Raw genomic sequence first — 22,428 nt, 5'->3', positions numbered from 1 at the left:
TTAGCCAAACAGTACATTTAGAAATGTTTCGTTCATTAGATACCGATTTCTGTATATGCCCATAGACATTTCATCAGCATAAGAGGTCAAGTAATGGCCTAATGGACTAATTTTATGTGCCACTGGGAAGGAGTTAAACAAGCCCTTCAACTAAATGATGTAAAATGGACTTTCCATCCTCCTTACAGAGCTCATCATGGAGGAGTCTGGAAAGATGAATCCAACAAGTTAAAAAAAACAACAACTCTGCTCTCAATCACAAAACAACAAATTCTTGACGATGTTTTAAAAGTTCTGTGCAAGGTGCAAGGTATTCTCAACAGCCGCCCAATAACTACAGTGTCAAATGATCCAAATGACTTGGAACCTCTCACACCAAACCATTTGCTTGTGCTCAATTTCCAATCCATGTCGCCTCCAGGCCTATTTCATGAACAAGTCACATACTACATACTAAATGCATTGTTTAATATAAAGCAGACTTGTTCTGGACCAGATGGGTCAAAGAATATCTGTCACTTTTGCAAGAAAGACAACGATCGAATTGTGATTAAAGAACTTTCATACCCAGAGACGTTGTACCGATCATAAACCCAAATACACCTCGTGGATCCTGGCTGATGGCAAGAGTTCTGGAAATGCAATTCAGATTGCAAGGACTAATTGGAAGTGATCTTTTTAAGACAAAAACAAATATACTAGAAAGACCAATAAGCAAAATGTGCTCACTGGCACCTGCCTTAGAATAAAGGATAAGGAATAAGAACTGAGGATAGATAATCAAAACCATCTGTCTATCACAATTAAGACGATCTGTTAAAGACATACTTTATTTTTCTTTGTTTTCTTTATCTGGCTCCTGTTAATTTGTTTGTATATTGTTATGAAAAAGGCCCATTACAATAAGGGTGGGTATGTTAGAGCCTGTTTGTTTTGTGAAAATAGTGACAGAATATTCTCAGCTTATGGTGGCCTCTGTAGATCATAGGACTACAATTCCTTCGACAAGCCAGCCAATTCATGGAGCTGGAAGACGCTGACCCAGACAGTTCCCAACTGTTAAAAGTTGTATCTGTAGATAGTTTAAGTTTGCTTATCATATTATTTGGGTTTGCCTCTTTGGATTTGATTAGTTTTAAAATTGTAAAGGCCTGCTTTCTTTGTTGAATATGTGTTTGAATATCATTACCATTCAAGCCATTAGACCTAAAGCCAGCCTGACAAAGCCAAACAAACCATCACAACCGCAAGAAAAACAAGCCAAATAAGTTGACAGATAACGCGTTGGAAATGTCTATAAATATGTGGTGTCTAAAGCAACTTTTTGAGGATATGTATTTGAAACCATGACAGACATGTTTAAGCATGTCAACAGTTCATATTTTCATGAAGACAGAGTGAAAAGGTGAGTATACATTCTGTATTAGGAATCTGATAGTGAATTATCCCAACTGACCCTACTCTCCCCTATATCATGGTTATGTTTAGAATTGTAAAGTTGTTATGAGTTCTATTTAAAAAAATAATAAAAGTTTAAGTTTACGTGAGTTAATGTGAGAAGTCGAAGCAAATTAACAGCTGCTGTAGTATAGCGGGGAAAACCAGTAGTTCATTAGTCATTTACCTCTGCAAAACCAGCAGCAACTTTCAGACCCAAGTTAACAGAATCTAGTCACACAACCTTTTCTCCCAACTCACTGGTGTGAATAAGTGGTGTTTGGAATGTGTGTTACATGTTGGGGGGCCCCCTGGTGGCCAAGCAGAGGCTGTAGTTCCATAACTGTATCCTAACCTTTGACAGTTTGTCACAAGACATTAATGCATAATTCATATGGAAACTCAAAGCGTTCAATATTAAATAAGACATGTAATTACCATACACACAAATACAGCTGGGTGAAATACAATTTAATTAACCTGTTCAGAACCCAATTTTGTTCCAAACACACAAAAAAATCATACTGGAGTGGTGGAATACTACTCTAAATGCACTCACAAATAATAATAATATAAAAAATGGATTAGAACACTTAATTATGTGTTGAATCTTAATGCAGAAACCAAATGGCAAAAGTGACAAAAAATGGTCTTTACAGATTACAAATAAATGAATCCTCAATTTCTAAAGTATGTCCTGAATTCCTGTTGAAAACCTCCTGTGGTGACCATTCTAAAATTCAAATCAGAACAGTATTTCCCCTATTCATTTTCTGGTGACACAGATTCCCTGCCCATTCTAACGGGCAGATATTTTTGAAAACAAAAATCCTATGTAAAAGCTATTTATTTTTCTTGTTTTTTGACATGTATGAGTAATTAAACATCTCATTGACTTCTTTAAATGCAAATAGTGTACTTTCACTATATGATCAACAGACCAAAACGTGCCTTGCACTTCCTCTTTGCATCATGGTAAACTACGCTTGTTTAAAAAGAGGGTATGGCTCTAACACTGATTAGCTCATAGACATCCTATCAAATAAGTTCATGCATTTGGGTGGAGTCAAGTAACAGTAGTTATAGATCTAGGCATCTCAGAAAAGTTATGTCTATTGGAATAGATGGGGGAACTGAATGGGTTATGAGCCCAGCTTTAAAGATGTATTGGATTATTGTAATATCTTGATCACCTTTTAACTTATTATTTAACATTTATGTAGGACTAAACCTTTCAGTGTCCATACATAAGGCACACAGCAGTGTATGCAGCATGCTAATTTTAACCTGTGTTGTGGTGTTTATTGTTTATTCCCCTTTTTATCTGTCGCTGCCTAATTGTGTTAGGGTGCATTTCTATTTCTTTTGAAAATGTATGTTATAGACCAAATACTTAAGTGGTCAGTCATGTTAATACTACCTGTGTAAAAATCCTAGATCAGATCAGTTTGACAAAACACACATTTAATATGAACTAAATACTGATTTATGAGGTAATTGTGAGAATATAGAAATTTAAAAAATGTCAGCTCTAATAGGCTAGTAGTACTACCTGCAGGTGTAGCAGGGAAGCCAACAAAGCCATCGAAAGACTGAGAAATCATCTTTATTTGAATAGACAAATTCAGACAGTAAAAAAGAAAGATGCAAAAAACAGGAAGATTACTATAAACAGTCCAAGTCAAGTAAGAAAACAGTCCTTTAAATGCAAAAATGACTGAGGTTACATTTGGATGAAGGTAGCATGTGCATTTCTCTGCTTGTGATGTTAACAGGAATATGCAGTCTAAAGCTGAAAGTCTCTAAAAAACAGCCTCACCTCGTAAAGAAGCTCTTACAGAGTAAATGCTAAGTAAGTGTGTGTCAGTCCTTTCTACATAAATGTGATAAATACAGGGGAACAAACATTCATGTCAATTGTTAATACTCATCCAAAGATTTTATAAAAGCACCTTGGAGATGTGGCCATCACTTGTGCACTTCATGTGTTTTGTCCTACACTCTTGATTTAAAACAACAATTTTCAATTCTTTGACTTTAGTAAATGTTCAGATGCTTGCAGTATTATGGTTTGTTTTTAACAGAGCATGCAGAATGTAAGTGCACCAGTAACTAAATGCCTTCCTCCATTCCTCTACTAACTTCAGAACTGGAAACAACCCCAATTGTCCCTCATCCGCAGTAAAAATCTGATTCAAGAGTACAGGTTAAATATCAAGGCTGAATTCCGAGTATATTAATCTAAAAGGTTCTACTAGATCTCTAAAAACACAAAGAAGCAATAACAGTAGTAGTTTTCCAAATCACACCATCTGATAAAATACAAAATTCTGAGGTTTTAAAACAGGGGTGGGTGGGTGTGTTAGGTCCTTTCATGCAAGGTTGCTCTTTATCACTGGAACATACTCTGAGCTTCACACAATTCAGACTGAAAGTGAATGTTGTCATTTAACCCTCAAAGTTTGCAGCTGCAGTCTTTTAAGAAAACTATGAGGGCTGATTTAAAGGTTTATAGACGGAGCGATATAAGAGCATGTTTATATCAAACATTTTAGCAATATTCGACAGTACAAAGTCTACACAGTGGAGTGATGGGAGGATTACATTTAAACTATGAATACAGATGAAAAACCAGGCATCGGTATGCCTTTTGCCTACAAGCAAATCCTGACACCCCTTTCTCTTGGCGTCATAGACAAATGTTATGTAACATGTTGCAGCTGTTAAAGAGTGCCTTCACACAGTAGCATGGTGATGTAGAATTGTAGCTTCAATGACATTTTACAAGTTGAACAGAAAAACAATATTGCTACCTCTTTTGATTGCTAGTTGTTCAAATTTCCAAATGAAAATGTCAAACATGCTGTTGTTCCAGCCTCTTCAATGTGACAATTTGCTGCTTGTCTTTGCCAACTGAAAAGTTATTTGCAGATAGATGCTGGGCAATAATACACTCCTCCACCTCCTGCCTATCCTACTTGAATGTTATTATTTTATTTTATTCTTTAAAAAAATCCATCAAATGACATAAGGAAAGAGGAATGGCTTGTAGACAACTGGAGCACAAACTTGGTCAAGCCAATTTTTGTACTATTTGATGATATTTCATTTCATTCAGTCAAATCATCAAACCATGTCTGCTGACTACATTTAAAAAAAAAAAAATGCAGATTTAAGTGAACATTAAATTCCCCCAACATGGGGATGTTTGGCCCAGGTACATGAGGCTGGATGATGAAAAGCCTTTGTCACTCTTGCATGAAATACAACTGTGAGACCCTCAACCATTCAGTACTGCTCATTCACAACATTTTTTTTATGACAGAGCCACTATACAAGTCTCACCTCTTCCACACCTGCTGCACAACTACAGTGCTGCTGCTCCATCCAGAAGAGGAATTAACGAGAGCTGCAGCACAAGGAGGACCTCTAATGTTACCACTGTGTATCTTACAATCAGACTATTACATATCATACTGTTGGCTGCTCTGACTCGGTGGCAGTAGTGGTGGAGCGGCTGGTTCTTCTGAGGCAGGGGTAGGGAGTGGTGCTGCAGCCACATTAGGGTTAGCAGCAGTGGAGTTGGCTTCCTGAGCCACTGGTGGGTCAGGGGCTGCTGCTCCGGAGGTGCTGTCTGAGGGAGGAGGGAGCATGCTGTTGTTGCTGCTGGTGCTGTCATCACTGGGGGCACTACTGCTAGGAGTGCTACTCTCCCTGGGGGGCTCAGGGGGAGCAGTTGCTTTATCAGAGGCAGAGGACGGGGGGTCAGATGAAGGAGGTGGAGCAGGCTGGGGGTCCGAGGAGGGCTCTGGTGTCACCTCATCTGGGGCAGGAGGAAAGTGGGGGAGGGGAGAGGGATGGAGGGAGAGAGAGAATATGCTTAAAAGGTTAAGACCCACCAAACTGACACTAGAGAACTAGCAGTGACAAGCGCCCCCTGCTGGGTCCCCTCTTGTCACAGTGTCTCGGCCAGAAAGGTGCATATCAACACACCAAACCAACTGCCCACAAGCATGTATGTTCTGCACCTGTGTGAGAGGACATACCTCTCCATACCAGAAGGTGGCGGTAGCTATCAAAAAGGGAAAGCGGAGAACTATCTTAAAGGGATAGTGCACCCAAAATGAAAATTCAGCCACTATCTACTCACCCATATGCCATATATATATATATATATATATATATATATATATATATATATATATATATATATATATATATATATATATATATATGGACAGACAGACAACCTGAAAAAATAATGCCTCCAGCATGGCTATTGCAAGCACTGAGGCATAAAAACATTTTCACACACTATAGGTACCTGTCTCCATTGGTGTAGGCTTATCCTCCTCCTTAGTCCCTGAGGTGGGGTTAGCTGTGCTGCTAGCATTGGCACTGCTATGCTCTGCAGCTTTGTTTCCAGCAGCCTCTTGTTGTTGCTGCTGCTGTGCCTGTTGAGCAGCTTTCTCTGCCTGCTCTGCTGCCTCACGCTCCCTCTCCTCTGCCCTGCGCCTGGCCGCCTCTTCAGCAGCAGCCATCTCCGCTGCTAGCTTCTCCATGTCCACCTCAACCTTCTGACTGCACAGCTGAAAATACAGGGAACACTGGTAAAATAAGAGTTTCAACAAATATCAACCCTGAATTTTTACATAAACCTCAAGTTATAACCAGATTTAATGCATAGAAACGAACTGTGTAAATAAAGTAAGGTGAAAACATGCTCCAGTGTAAATGCTCCCTTTGAGTTTTACAAATCAGAATATGTGAGAATTCAAAACACAACATATGAGTACTAGGGCTGTCAAAATTGCTCAAAAATGACGTTTGAATATTCCTTCTAAAAATAACTCCTAAGTTTGAACCATTCAAATTTTTTTTCCCGCATAATGTCTACAAGAGGGCAAACTAATAGAAGGAAACATACTTGTATATGTATTAATACAAGGAAACATAACTACTTGTAGGTATTTTTATTTCAACATAAACGTCTTTGAAAACATTTACATACCTACACATTAAAACACATAAAACAATTATCTATAACATTACATTATAAACGACCGCGGACCTCTCGCTCGCCCCCCCTCTCTGACCCGTCAGGCCACACCGCCCGCGGAAGCGCTGCGAATAGCCTCGAAGCGCCAAGAAGCGAAGCCAGTTTCCTTTTGCCGCCCATGTTGTGCTGCACCGCACCACGCAGCTCCGTGGCCAGCTCGCGCCCTGTAGCGATCGTTTCGGCATCTGGTCTATGTGTGCCCTGCGCTTCGCAGCACTTCCGCGGGCGGTGTGGCCTATGCAGTGCGTTCAGTGTAGCGGCCCAGGCCAACGCCCACTCGCAAAGAGGACAGCTGCGGTGGTGTTTTTTTCCCTCCATAATCGAATCTTACATTCGAGGGTCCTTTTTTTTTTTTTTTCTCCAAATTCGAATTTAAATTCGAATTTAGAATATTCGTTGACAGCCCTAATGAGTACTAGTGCTTTTCCTTGGTTTCAAGTTTAAATTTAGTTCAGATGTAATTGCACAACATGCATCTGTGTTGGCAAATTATTCTTGATGGATGTTTAGCAGTCTGGAATGAAACCTCATCTTTTGCTCATCACTCAGCCGTTTTTAGGTAAATAAGTACTGCTGTACCCGTTTAAGTTCTGTGTTGAATGAGTCAGTGGTCTCCAGGAAGCGTCTTTTCTTGTCTTGGTGGCGATCCTCAATCTGCAAAAGTTCTGCCTCCAGTTTCCTCTGGAACACACAAGAGACAGGTGAAACACTTGCTCACCATGTGCAGAGGACAACATTCTCCATGAACATAATGTTTTCTTGAAAAGCAAAAAGAAGCTACTGAGCTCCTCTCAGCTCACATATTCTCTGTGCCCCTAACAGCAGAGAATATGTCCATTTACCATACCTGGTGCACCATAAGAGACTGGACCTGCCTCTTAAGGACCTGCATGCGGGCTGTGGTGACCACTGAGCGGACGTCTGGCACCACAATCTCACTGAGGATGTCACTGATGAGACGGTGGTTTCTCTGGAAGCGAGCGGCTGCTGTGTGCTTCACTGAAAAACCATCATCGTAGTCTGGAGAGAGGAAAAAGAGGAAACTTAACTGACCACCATGAGGGAGGAGGGGAGCAGGTTAACTGCTTACATTCACACATGCTTTGCAGATGTCCATCCTAAAATTACCTTTAAACCATTACATATGTTTACAGTGCAAAGAATGAAAAAAATCCAGCTAACATCTGTGCTTTCGGTATTTTGATGCACCACACTTTTATCATTGAAAATGCACTGGCTTTTACTATATTCCTTTTTTCAAGCCACTATGAAACATCTCTGATAGCTTGATTAATGCCCTTTCTAAATGATTTTCAAACATCCTTATCGAAAACTTACCATCGGGGTCTTCAGCGGGCTGAATGCTCATGTAAGGCTCTCCTTTGTCCATACGACTCTGCCTCTGTCTACTCTCCTCCTCCATTGCAGCCTCAGCCCGGTTCTTAGCATTGACATAGGCCAAGTAAGCTGGCGAGTTGTGGTAGGCCTTCAAGGAATCATTATACTCAATCTGAGATGGGGAGAGGAATAAAGCAATTAAGCTCTGCAGGTAGGTAAGGGCAATAAAATGTCATTGATATGGGGATTGTGATGAAATTTATGTTGAGAACAATTATAAACTTTGTGTTGACAAAAAAAGCTAACACTACATCAGTTATATGGAAGTGGTTCAGATATCTCAAAAGCGATGATGGCCAGATTAAGACAGACTGCAAAATATGCGGTCAGCAGGTGCCAATCAAGACAGGAAACAACAAATACATCTTCTGAAGAGGTACCATCCCAGTGACAACTATAATTCTTTAAAAAGTTGCAAGACAAACTACATTGTATTGTTTTGTTAAGGCAGACATAATATGGTGCAAAGTTAAAATTTTTAAAGTCTGATATTCCAATATATTCTTTTAATGTATATTCTAAACAGAGCCATATTTGCACAGTTAAATGTTTCTTTTATTCTATTTCATATGTTTAATAATGCTGCAAGCAGAGATGAATGGGCCTTTGCACCTTTGTGCATGTTGGGAGTACCGACGGGATGGCAGTCACCGCAGCCAGACATTTCCATGAAAACTGGACAGTGTGTGCAGGAATTAGATGGTATATCATGCATACAGTGCGCAGTGCTAGAAATGACCTATCACAATTTTTTTTTTTTACTCCTTCATGTGTCCACTATGTGGGGCTAGAGAACTGAACAATAATCAGACATTATATTGCTGTGTATAACTTGTAGACCACACCTTCTAATTCTATGTATATTAAATGAAGATTGTCACACAAGGCTGGCTTCCTAATGTCAATAGGCGGTGCAGTGAGTATGAAATTTGATTAGCAAGCTGATGTCCACATGCCTGAAGTCTATGAGACATGATAAATTTGGAGCAAACTGGACAACAAACAGTTACAACTATTTCTTGCGTCATGGCTAGTAACGCATCACCATGGCAATGGTAACAAACAAAAACTCAAGTCTTCACAACACAGCATCTTCAAAATCTGGGCCCTATTTCAGAAAGCAGGATTAGTGAAAACTCTGAATATGTTAAGCCTGAGATGAGGGAAACTCGAGTCAGTTACTACGGCAACATACTACGTGAAGCAAACCTGCTGGCTCGCAGGTTTGCTTCATCTAAGCCTGAGGTTGCTCGCCTGCCGAGGGTGTGGCAGGAAGGAGAGACATGGCATGTGCTTTCGTGAATGAAGTCATGGACGTTGGGGCACAGTTTATTCAGAGGCTGTTGCGTAAAGAGATGGTGATTAGACCCCGTCTGGATGTCTCCCCAGAGGGGTGTCTGTATGAAAGACACAATTTCACCTCACACTCTTATCATTCATTGTAACAGTCTGTTCCACTGTTATATCAAATATTAGCAAATATTATACATTAGGGTTGGGCCAGTTCTCGGTAATACCAATTCAGTTCGGCACTCCGTCTTGGACCGTTTTTTTTTTTTTTTTTTGGAGACCGACCGGACCGCCTATGTCATTCTACAGCCTGTACTTGGGCGGAAGGTACGCAGAGCGGACTCCGCGGAGGTCCGCCTGGACTAAAAGCGGACATCCGCAAGCCCTGTGCGCGCAAAGCTCAACTTTTACGGTCGCGTGGACTCCGCTCCGCGCACCCAAGACTGCTCGACATGTTTTTTTCACATTGCGGAGATTTTTCACAGACATTTTAGGAAACTACAACGCACAAGTGTGCTCGACTATGGAAGCCCGAATGACTGCGGACATTCCTCGCGGAGTCCGCTCCGCTTATAGTACGGCCGAGTCTGTGAGCACCTGTGTCTGCCTCTTCACCAAGCGCACAGCAAGCAGGAGAGAGAGGGGGGTGGGGCGGGGACTGAGCTAGGGGGCGCGAGTGTGCATGTGCCGAGGCCTCCACTGTAGCCTGGAGTTTGTTTAACAGTGATGGGGAGTCAATAATGGCGGACAACTTAGTCTCAAAGAAATCAAAGAATGCGCCAATATGGCAACACTTTGGCTTTGAGCCAAAGGAGGCAAGGAGGCAACCCTTGTTTGCACTTATTGAGTAAGCTAAACTAACTCTATTACACATTGTGGTAGGGCTGGTCGATATGGCCTAAAAAAAAAAAAAAAAAAAAACTCCGATTTTTTCACAACAAATCCGATTCACAATTTAAATCGATTTTCCCCCTCTACTTAAAATAAATTTTCAGGAAAATATTTGCGGCCTGGTCGCATGTACCTGGGCTCCAAAACTTTCAGCATGTGAATAAACCCCGGCTTTTCCACGGTATATATGGGCACCATCTCTTACAAGATACATCACAACTGCATCCGTGATCGCTTTCCACCGGGCCCGTTTCTCATCATACGGCAGTGTTTCCCCTACCATTATAGTGCAGTAAATTGGTAGTTCTGCCACCTCGGGTAGCAACAGCCTTCAAACACACTTTGCAGCGGGGTGCTGTTTGTTCTGTGTCTGACGCCACAAAACCGAACTCGTTGCCTTATTGGAGTTATGCTATGTAGCATGTGAAATATGTATGGTGAATGTGCTAGGAAAGGTAGTATCAGCATTGCTTCTACCTGGAGCTCGCATGTACGGAGCCTGGCTTTGGTTGAAGGTGGTGGTGCTGTTTGGGCTGAGAAAGCCATGTGTAAGCAAGGTAAAGGAGGTTATTGGGTTGGTGTGGGGAGCAGTGAGACCTGGCATTAGGGGAGTGTCTCTGGGACGCCAGAGATCACTGTCTAGCCTCCTGGAGGTGTCGTGGGACCAACTAGACGAAACACCGGTGAAAGGAGGTTCCCACCCGATGACCCCAAAGACATGTTAGTTATCACTGCTCACTGGTCTGTATACTTAAGCCTTGCCATAATAGCTTATCATAGGGCTTAGGAGGTTATTCACTGAGTGCTGATCCTTTTCTAGAGTACAAACTTCTTGTGTTTATTTGAACTGGGGAACGAGTTCTTCCCTGCTCGCTGCCATGATGTTTGTGTATCAAGCGTGTGGGGGGGAGGGATGAGCCCACTCTGAACTATGTGGGGAGCGTTGGTGGCGGATGTTAATGAGAAACTTGATTTTCATTAAAACACATCGACCTCAACTAAAATTTCAAATTAATCGATAAAATTGATTTATCGCCCAGCCCTACATCATGGATTTACATTATCATTGGAGCAAATTTTATGCATTGCCCTTTGATTCTTCAGCAGCGGCAGTTTTCGTTATAACATAAGAGACACTGAACACATCAGCAAGGCAACGGTTTGTGCATAAATGAGAAGCGATTATCAAACTAACTGTTACCGATCATTGGTGGCTTAGTGGATAAAGTGGGCATCTGTCGCTGCGTGTCGTTCCCTCTCTAACCCCTTAACGCTATGCTGTTTTGCCATTAAAGGCAACAAAAGCCCAAAAAATTATCTTTAAAAAAAGAGTAATTCCACAAAGGTTTGTCATTGTTAATATGAAATTAATCTACATGGATACATTATGCAATGATTTATGAATACTTTTCATATATTCAAAGATACAGCAGTCTAACAGTCTCATTTATGGGACTCAACATCCCATCATAGCTCCATCTGAGAATTAAAGAGATTACGTAAATGGTAAGTTCAATACAGCAATTCAATTAACATAAGCCTGATGTTGACAGACTGAAGTAAGTATAAGCAAAATTTCTCACCAGTCTGCACAATATCTTTGTATTTGATTCTGAGTTGCTGCCCGTTCATTACATTTTAAAACTATCAGTTTGGCACTGGTATCGGAAAAAACCCAAACGATACCCAACCCTACTGATCACACCTCAAGCTGTTTAGCTGCAGCTGACGTAATTGATTCAGCTGGGATGAAATCAGTGGCCCTGCTTTTAACTCAACTTTCTGCCACTGAGAATTACGTTATCTGCACCCCATTGATGATGGCTTTTGGTGCTCGCCGTGAACACGCTTCTCTCGGGCTGAACGTACTCAGAGTTGATTGAACTAATTCTAATCAGCTGTTCTGGAACCAAAAACTTTCCCAGCTCAGGCTCAGTTCACCCAGAGATTGGGAGTTTGTTGAACCTGTTTCGGAAATAGGGTCCTGGTCAACCAACTAGAGGGGTACATCTAAGTACAACATATGTAATTTCCTGTTGTCAGCAGTGGCAATGTGAGTGCATTAACATGGTTATGTATAACCTGTTTATTATCAGGTTGGTGTATCCTGTTCATGTGTTTGAGCATGTAAACACCAGATCACATTCATATGCAGTTTATGAGAGACCTGAATATGCTACCCAGAGCGCTCCAAAAGAAACCAGGATACTGTTGCATGATTATACCTTATCCCAGTTATTAAGAACTGCCGACTACCTACACAGCCATGGCTTCAGCCAACTTACATAGCAGAATTACAAACTGCCAGCAGTTATCTTCAACCACTGCTCCCCTGTCCTATATGTCATGACAATGAAAGGGTGGCACCAGTGTTAAAGGGAAATTTTGGTTTATTTCAACCCGTCTCCTATCGTCCTAAATTTGTTTCAAGTGACTCGTGACATAGAAATAATAGTTAGCATGTTAGCCGTTAGCCTAGATACAGCCGTAGCATCAGCCCTTATTTATTTGAGCGAGAATACACTGACGAAGAGCTTCGTGAAATTGAATAATGGAAGAGGAGAGAGAGAGGCACAACAGGTAACGTTAGAGGACGACAAAGGAGGAATGGCTGCTGGAAGGATTTAGCTCTGGAGATCGGTAGTGTAACGTTACCTGTGAATGCTATACCCCAGTGCCCACAGAAGAGGAATACCTCTGTTGCAAGGAATGGGACCGGTTGCAGCCTTAGCTAAATGGTAAACAACAAACATGGCACCACACTGGTAAGGTAAGACAACACGTTTACATGTCGTTTTCTATATGTTCTCTGACATTTATCCTAACGATATGAGGCGGTCTTTGTGGAGAAAAAGCTTGTTTAGTGGACTAACTTTGCACTTGAAAGGATGCCCGTTCAATTACGTTTTAACAGGTCTGACGCTACGGCTGTATCTAGGCTAACGGCTAACATGCTAACTATTATTTCTATGTCACTAGTGACTTGAAACAAATTTAGGACGATAGGAGACGGGTTGAAATAAACCGAAATTTCCCTTTAAGGGCAGTGTGATAGGAGTAGCATAGCTGCTTTAGGGTATAACTTTAGAAATAATATTTAAGGCATAAAATGTGCAGTATTTATTAAAAGATAAATACATTAATGCTATAATCTGACAACAATTACTTTTATTGTATTTGTCATTGGCTGAGAACGGCAAAATGACTGTAGTAAACGTTAACTGTAAAAGAAAGTGAGAAAGCACAGATAGTACTGGCCGAAAATGAGTACTGAAAGCGTATTAAATATTTGGAATTGACAAGTATTGATAAACTGATATTTTTTACAAGTCAGGACTAAACAATGAAATGAAAATTTTTGATAATTTATCATTCTGATAGTCAAGAAAAAATCCCAGAAATTTCCTGGTTACCACTCTTAATTTCTCAAACGGATTGGTTGACACTGTATTGAAAACCTACATCTCTTTGCGTTTCACTTGTGGCAAACATTTCATTTTTCAAACTTTTTACTTACGCTAACAGTATTCGAGATTCCACAGTATCTAAGATTTACAGAATTTTCCTTTCAACCAACACACATTGCTTAGACTCATGGATATAAGAACTGTGCAAATTGCATGCAGATAAAAAATGATGCAAAGTAAACACAGCACTGTGCAGACCTGAACCTCAGCTGTACTAAGGACACTTTGGCAGCTCACCTTCTCAGCTTCGTACTCATTCAGGTAGTCCTGTTTCTCCTCATCAGTCAGGTCTCTCCACATCCCTCCAATAATCTTCCCAATCTCCCACAGCTTCAGGTCTGGGTTGGATGCCTTCACTTGGTCCCATACCTTGTATTTGCACACAATCGCAGAAAACAAACACACATGCGCCATTGGGAGCATTGCCCCCCCCAACACACAAAGACAATACATGGTTACAACAAGACAACTGCAGTTAATGGTTAGTTAAGTTACTATAAGGCATTGAAGGAAATAAAGGCGGAAAAGTACAAAGTAAAGAAGAAACTGGCTCTATTGGATCTACTGGACAGAATTAATAACTACCATACTGGATGGAATGAAAATGAAATATACCAAAGACAGAATCACCAGTTTAATGTCATTGTGACTTTTCTTAGCAGATTTTGTCTTTTGTCTTTCAGTCGTATTCTGTGCTAAAATTTCAGCTCTAAAACTAAAGAAGCTGTGAAGGGACAAGCACAAAGGGGAAAATGGAGGCAGAAGCAGATCATGCTTGCAAAAGGAAACAAGGAGATAAAATTTCTCTTTATGACAAACACAGGAGACTACTGTAGGCCAGCGAGATAACAGAGTGGAGAGTCTCGACTAGATGGTTGAGGTGGTGGTGAAGGCGTCATGGCTTGGCTGTTTCCCACCCTAAAACCCCTGCAACTTTTCAGGGGATGGGAGGACAAGCAGTAAAAGCAGACACCGTGGATGGGTGTCTTACCTTCCTGCTTACCTTCCGGCTGTACCGCATGTAAGGCATCAGTGGCTTGTCTGGAGGTTTGGGAGGCTTTGGGACAGTAATGCCTGAGGAGTTCTGTGGACAAGAGAGAAAGAATAGGGGGAAAGAGGGGCAGAGAAGTGTGAAGGAGGAGATGGAAGATGTGTCAATGAAGGGAAAACAAAAAAGGGACAAAAGATTAGAGAAAGAGGACAGAAAAGCACAAAAAAAACATCATAAACACCAGCTGATTATGGTCTGATTATGCTGAGGCTTGTGTGAAAGCAAAATAAGAGGTGTACATGTAAACGTGACAATACAGATCTCTTTAATTAGGGTTCAAACTACCACATGCACCGGCACAGTATTGCATGTAAAATTTTAGCTGTGCACATGAGTCTTGGTTCTACATGTGCTGGTACATGTACTGTGGTACACCTGCAAATCTCACGCATTGAAGACGCTGCTGAGTCTGGAGTGAATGTCTGTCAAAAATCTAACTTTAAACTTAGTTCTCCATGGTGTGGCGCCCACAACTGGCTTGACAGCAATGATTTATGATGCTGCTGTTTCTCTGTGCTTGTCTATCTGTATGTTTGTGTGCTGTCAGTGTCCTGTTTTGTTGAGATTATTATGTAGGCTTTTTTGCCTTCATTATAATGCCTCGAGATTATACGACAGAGCAAAGGGCCGTAGGTTGGAATCAAACCTGAGGCAACGCAAAGGACTCAACCTATTTGGGGTGCACATTCTACCAGATGAGCTAGAGGTCACCCCATCAGTGTCCTCTTTTTGGCTTGTAAAGTTAAAATTTCTATATAAAGACAATGAATATGTTTTTCACTGCATGAGAAAAAAGAGGTGTGGCCATAGACTGTTCAAATAATGGACACAGCTCTGTGACATCACCCATGTTTGTTGAGTGCTGTTTTGATGCCTTGAGTTCAGCATTACGGCTGTCGCCATCTTAGTTTTTTAGAGCCAGAAGTAACAATATCTAGATAGGCTGGAGCTGTGGAGGAGCCTGAATCTGACTCACGGACTGTAGTGATGCCTCACAGACAGACTGTCACTCAAACAGCTCTGCCCTCAAATATGCGCAACTTTAAGCCTTAATAAAATTTACACCTCCCTGTACAGTTGTCATAAATATTGAAATTACCTGTAGAGAACAAAACCATTTTTGCACCAGGCTGTAATTATGGTTATTTCTGCTGTAAAGTTGGGTATTTTAACATGGGGGGTCTATGGGGAATCATTCTGTTTTGGAGACAGTCTTAAGTGGCAGATGAAAAGAACTGACCTTAGATATGTTGAGTTTTGAATATTAATTACCAACAAATCTATTTATACACCAAAGCCATACAGAGTGTGCCTCTTCACAACATACGCTTCACCCACGGTGTGCTTGGTGTAGTTAGGTGACAGCAGCACAGAACATGTTCTCAAGACCTCCAATACACCACGGGTCTCCTGGTATAAGACTCCACCAAAGCGAGCCAGGTGTGGTGAAAGTGGCCCCACTTCCTTTCAGCGCTCATGTTGAGCAATGGGACTAGTCAGCCCTACCAAGAACTTAGCAATCTAATGAAATTTTGGGTACTACACACACAACTGTGGCATATTGCACTGTATGACTGGGGACATTAAGATGAATGTTTCGAAAGGAACTGTGGGAGCTGTAAATGTGAGGCTTATAAAAGTGAACAGGACTCTTTTCTCATCTGACCCCAATTTCGTGACCAGTAACCTTAATCTCTCTGTTGCTGCTACTAACCCGCAACCTGTATTACTACCAATACAGCTTAACTCTACTTCCTCTGTTTAGATGTTTCACTGATTATCTATTTATCTCTTATGTCCCTCCTATCTAAACTGCTTCCCCCATTACTTTGCCACTACTCATTTCCGTGTTACTATCACATCTTCATGTTCATCATAATCCCAAAAGATGTGCATTAGCTCCACCTTTTAAACATTTTGATGCTCCTTTTTTCTACATTTAGCCCTAATTTAGCCCGAGACGATTTCCTACTACCCTCCCTCGCATCTTACACCCAACCCCTTTTCTGCTTTGTTTTTTTCCAAATTCCTCAATCAATTCATTACCCTGCTGGAGCCTCCGGAGCTCCCTCCCAGCCGGAGGTTGTTGTAGGCCAGATGGCTGTAAGGGTTGTAGCCCACAAACCCTGGGGTTGAAGGCATTTGCTGATGGAAGACAAGTGAGACAAAACACGAATGAGAAATGGCTTACAAACAAGAGGAGGAAGAGGGATAAACATAAATAGTGAAAAGAGGGAAACATGAAAATATATGTATACTGTTTTGCTTGTCTGTTTTCCATGATGTCATAATGCAAGGCAAAAAAGCAAATGGCTGCCAGGCTGGCATTCAAAATAAGTCCACAATATGTAATTGTTGCATGTGAATCACCCCCTTGATCTTTAAACAGTGCCATGCCCAGCTCCTGAATGTAAGGACATGAAAAGCATCAAAACAAGCACGTTGACTCTGTAACTTTACACATGTGCTAAACTCTCACATCTGATTTCGAAAAGGCTCAAGCTCTTAAGTAAGATTTACTTCAAAAAAGTGCAACAGACACATTGACCCCTTTTGCACAAGACCTTAAATAAGTGGTGGTATGACAGGAAAAAGCAGGAGTGAGAGCAATGGCTGAGTGAGAGCTGAACAACTTTATTGCAGCCTCTGTGTGCTCAGACAGAGAGAAAGAAATTAAATGAGAGCAATATAAAACATGGAGGGAGAGGGAGTGAGACAGCAAGAAAGAAAGAGAACACAAATGTGTGTACGGAGCTAACATGGCCCTTCCGTCACTATGCAGTAAATGCTGAGACTTGAACTGAGAGTCGAACACTTACTGTTGTTGGTGCAGGGGGAGGAGGAGGGGCATAGGATGGCCGTTCTATGCGAGAGAGAAAAAAAAGAAATGTTAGTTGGCAAATACCACAGTCTATTATATTTGTCCCACCACAAGACCTTAATGAAGAAAAGTTATTCGAAGCTTGAGTTTTAATCAAACCGTGTGACCGTGACAAGGCGTCAAACTTAGGGGTCTCGCCACAAAACAGGAAGTAGTTTATAACTCCAGCATTCATGGTCCAATATGCCCCCAAACTTAACAGGTTTGATGACAGTCCTGCCCTGACGACATCTACATCAATAATTACTGATAAATATAGCACCCCCTACTGGTAACAGTAGATGTCATGTTTTAGACTTTGATGTACAAAGTTGACCAGATCCACTTCAAACTTGGTCAAATAAGCGATAAGACCTTGATGATGCATTATTGTGGAAACTGTGAGTTTTCATCAGAGGGAGTGGTGTTGTGGTGAATTTCAATGTTTCGCCGTGATGATAAACATTGCTGTAACTTGACTCCATGTTGGCATATCTTTCCAAAATTACACACATATGATGAAAGTCCCACCCTGAAAACATCCAAAGAGGAATTTTGAATCACCGTCATCACGCCACCTACTGGCAACAGAAAGTTACTTTGTTCATTCTTTGAAGTCCCTCTTCTCAAATTTGCTGATAAAAAGACCTGAGACCATGGCCCCCTTTCCACCAACATTTCCAGGAACTTTAATTACCAGTAATTTATTTACCTGGGTAAAAAAATTCCTGGTAATCTGTGTGGTTTGCGTTTCCACCGCACCTCAAAGTTCCGGAAAAGTATTCAAATTAGCGTGATGACATAGATGATTCGATGTGTGCCCTGTATTTGGCTCTGCCAGCTTGTTTACTGCTAACATAGTGCTGGTAGAAAGAGAAGGGGCTGTTTGTCTCAGCCAGCAGCTAAGTTCAAAAGTATTTTAAGATAAGTGTCAAACTAAGTTAGTCTACATACAGACAGCCGTCATTTGAGCTCATTAGTAACAATTCGCTATCGACCAAACTAGCATGCTGTCCTTGTGATGACATAACGCTAGTATGGTGGATGAGAGACTGTGGACGTAGCATACTGAATATCACTGTCTACATGTTAACATGCTCATGCTTGCTGTACACATGTATTGATAAATTATTGGCTTCTTACCCGCAAAGGTTTAAAGTCACTTACAGTGACAAATGTAGCTGCCATCAACTCGAGTCAGTTTTGAGTTATCTTCACTTTGTTTCCACCGCGGCTGCTCGGCTGTTCACCGGTTACCATGTCACGTCAGTGTATGAGTATGAGTGTGTGTGTGTGTGTGTGTGTGTGTGTGTGGAGGAGTTCAGCACCAGCACAGAGAGCAGAGAACCAATACCATCAGCTCTTAATCAATACTATGGTCTTTGATAATTCAGCCCCGGGATTAATTTGGTTAAGGGTTTCAGTATCCATCCTTAAAGGGATAGTGCACCCAAAAATGAAAATTTAGCCATTATCTACTCATCCATATGCCAAGCGAGGCTCAGGTGAAGTTTTAGAGTCCTCACATCCCTTGCGGAGATCCCAGGGGAGAGGGGACAGCAGCTAGGGATGGGCATCAATTTTCGATCATCGATGATTGATTGTTAAGGATTTTGATTGATCACAAATCATTTTGCTCAATAGTCGCAGTGTTTCCCCTATAATGCTACAGGCCTGGCGAGCCGCCGTGCCTACGAGACCCCCCACCAGCCCTATGTCAGGCAAAAAAAAAAAAAATCATACACAGACAGAGGCTCTCATCACTTTCCAAAGCCTCGGCGGCTTCCCTTGAGGCCTCTGAAAACACTACGCCATTGAAAGACAGAGGTTTCGCTGAAAACTGAAGCCTGTAACCCCTGGCTGGCAACAGTTGTAAACACCCAGGGGTGAACTACGCATGCGCGCCATTCTTCCTCTTTGGCCTGAGGGGTTGAAGCTCAAAACTAGGGCAGCTGCACTCTCTTGCGGTGACAGTCTGCACTGCACTCTTGTTTTCTCTCTTTTGAAATACTCGCTTATTAATTAATCGATAATTGATTGTTGATTTTTTTGATGATCGAATAATGAATTTTGATTGTTTGCCCATGCCTAGTAGCAACACAACTCCACCTAATGGAGGCTTACAGCACCCCAGATTCAAACGTCCAAAAACACTTGATTGAAACCACAAAATATCTCCATACTGCTCGTCCATTGTGATCCAAGTGTCCTGAAGCCCCAACGTAAAAAGTTGTTTGGAAAAACGTCATTTGAACTCTGTTTTTAGCCTCATTGTAGCCAGTAGCTCTAACTGCCACTCTGTGCACCGCGCTCACATGTGCGCGCTTACGCCAAGACCAGCAAAAGCACATGAACACACATGAAAACGGTGCCCATGTCTCACAGTCTCGATCAAGCGCGCAGCCATGAACGCGGAGCCCAGAGAGGCAGTTAGAGCTGCAGGCTACAATGAGGCTAAAAGCAGAGTTTTAGGGCTTCAGGACACTTGGATCACTATGGACGAGCAGTATGGAGAAATTTCGTGGTTTCAATTATGTGCTTTTGGATGTTTGAATCTGGGGCGCTTTTAGCCTCCAGTAGGTGGAGTTGTGTTGCTACCCCCTCTCCCCTGGGATCTCCGCAAGGGATGTGAGGACTCTAAAACTTCACCTGAGCCTCCCTCGGCATATTGGTGAGTAGATAATAGCTGAATTGTCATTTTTGGGTGCACTATCCCTTTAATCGAAACACAAATGAAGTGGAGCTTGTAGAAATGAAATAAAGATTGCAGTGGGTGCCCGTGCCAGGAAGTGCGGAACGCTGCAAGTGTGTATTCCACCATCAGTATCAGTGTTCTTGAGCACACAACCCCACCCCTCAAGAATTCCGGGTAATCTGGAAAGTCCTACCCCCCTACTAGGTACTTTTTTCAGGGAAAGTTTGGGGTTGAGGGAAAGTTTTTTTTACCCAGGTCATTTCGGTGGAAACTCAGAGGTTTTTTGAAATCCTGGGTAATTGATAAAAGTTCCTGCGGTTGAAAAGGGGCTTTTGTTTACAATTCTCACTTCCACTAATTCTCTGATGTTGGTTTGGTGTGTCTGGGCCTTCAGAGCTGAATCCTAGCAGAGTGAGCTACACTGCATGTGAACCAGACACTGGCACACTTCCTCTGTTGCCTTTCAGTGTGACCCTCACCTCAGCTAACAGAGCTGTATGAGGGTCACAGCAGATATGCACAATACATTTTTAACTTAGTGCGAATTGGCTGTCTTCACATCACAGATGTTTTTCAAAGGCCTTAAAACTGGACTCTCGTTATGTGCTATTATTACAACTTTAGACTTTTATCACTGCTTTGCAAGAATACTTGACTGTGTAACTGGACCAAGGTAATAAATACTATTGTATTTCTTACAATTCTACATAACAAACACTAGTAATTACATTGACTTTTAAAAAAAAAATAAATAAATAAATAAAACGTTGATACATTAACCAAATAAATCTAAATAAAACCAAGTCCATTTAAATGCATTTTAAATATTGGGGAGGTGCGTCCCATTTTGATGATACCACTGATGCCATCTTCCTTCTAGAAATATTGTTATAGTTGTTACTATTGTTATTATTATTATTAATATCAGTATTACTATTGTTATTATAATCATTAGTATTAGTTAGTCAGGGTCAGTTTATATTACAAGCCCACACCTTGAGTAAGGGCTATGATAGAAAGCAAACGAGAAGTGTTCGCTATTCACCGGTGATCAATATCTAATCATCATCTCAATAAAGTGAACTTTCGCTTGTACTATCAATAACATGTTTGTTTACTTACTCGACATCGTGGCTGTAGACTGAGTTAAGTAGAGCAGACTGTTTCCATATTGGTTAACCTGGGTAAAATAAAAAAAAAAACACGAGGTAAAATCAGACAGACAATTTACATGCATTTCAAGCGCTCCGCAATTATTCGTTTAGCAGAAAATGTAACAAAAAATACACCGGCAAATGATAAAATTACAGACAATTACAGTAACGATGACGAGAACAATGGCCGACTGGATTTAACAAGCTAACGCTGGTTTCACGTTGACCGGCTTGGCCTCCTCGCCAAACCAGCTAACACAAGAGACCATTTGCCCCACTCTAATATTAAAGATTGCATCAATTTCGATCGATTTCGAAGCAGGTTAGTTCCCCCAGAAAATACACAAAACATGAGGTCATAAAGGCAGGCGAACAAAATGTTTGAATAAAGGTTCTGGTTGAAGCTAGGCTAGGCTAACGAACAATACAAGCTATCTCTACCGCTGAAGTTACATGGGGGGTAATTAGTCACTTACTCTCTGTAACGAAGTTGGCTAACGAAACCCAATACATTTACGTTGTTTCCACACCAACTTACAAAATGACAAAATGTAATATTTTCAGTAATTATGTTGGAAACTACGTAAAATTACTCACGCAATGGTTCTTTGCTTCCTCGATAAAGCCGCTAGTTGTTCCGCCTTTTTGCACATACACCGGAAGTCTTAGATTTGTTCTAGAAGGTGGAAAGGATATTTTCAGAATAAAAGCATAGTTACTTCAATGATAGAGCTGCTGCAGGCTGTTATGAAATTTCTATTTATAAATAGGCCCTACCTTTATAGAATAACACAAGGTTGTTAAATCAGTTAAGCTCAAAAACAAGTAACATTTTCCATACTGTTTCATCGTTACTCCCCCTTAGAATGCTACGTGAATTTTACTATACACACACACACACACACACACATATATATATATATATATATATATATTTTTTTTTTTTTTTTTTTTTTTTTTTTTTGTACCAAAAATTATGCTCAGTTGATCACTTTTAGTTTTAGGGGTGACAGAAATAAGAGCGCAGAGACACTCCTTGCTTTCCTGAGCTTGGGCTTGTTCAAAGAATTTGTGTCGATCTCTGCTAATTTGGATGATATGATATGCAAAACCTCATCTTTTCTTA

The 22,428-nt window shown here is 41.1% G+C and overlaps 1 protein-coding gene across 1 annotated transcript; it reads right to left on the bottom strand.

Annotated features, from left to right (window-relative positions):
• Nucleotides 1-3,027: 3,027 nt before the first annotated feature.
• On the bottom strand, nucleotides 3,028-21,990 carry LOC125878834 (SWI/SNF-related matrix-associated actin-dependent regulator of chromatin subfamily E member 1-like). Its single transcript, XM_049560251.1, has 11 exons — nucleotides 21,900-21,990; nucleotides 21,271-21,328; nucleotides 17,413-17,456; nucleotides 16,640-16,738; nucleotides 14,534-14,626; nucleotides 13,780-13,911; nucleotides 7,835-8,006; nucleotides 7,344-7,516; nucleotides 7,076-7,177; nucleotides 5,762-6,026; nucleotides 3,028-5,260 (listed from the first exon to the last, which is right to left on the bottom strand). The coding sequence occupies exons 2-11, from the start codon at nucleotides 21,275-21,277 to the stop codon at nucleotides 4,902-4,904; spliced, it is 1,446 nt and encodes a 481-aa protein (XP_049416208.1). The 5' UTR covers nucleotides 21,278-21,328; nucleotides 21,900-21,990; the 3' UTR covers nucleotides 3,028-4,901.
• Nucleotides 21,991-22,428: the final 438 nt, after the last annotated feature.

This window comes from Epinephelus fuscoguttatus, linkage group LG19 (genome assembly GCF_011397635.1).
Source record: "Epinephelus fuscoguttatus linkage group LG19, E.fuscoguttatus.final_Chr_v1".
Lineage (NCBI taxonomy): Eukaryota > Metazoa > Chordata > Actinopteri > Perciformes > Serranidae > Epinephelus > Epinephelus fuscoguttatus.
This window is presented reverse-complemented; position numbering and strand designations above follow the sequence as displayed.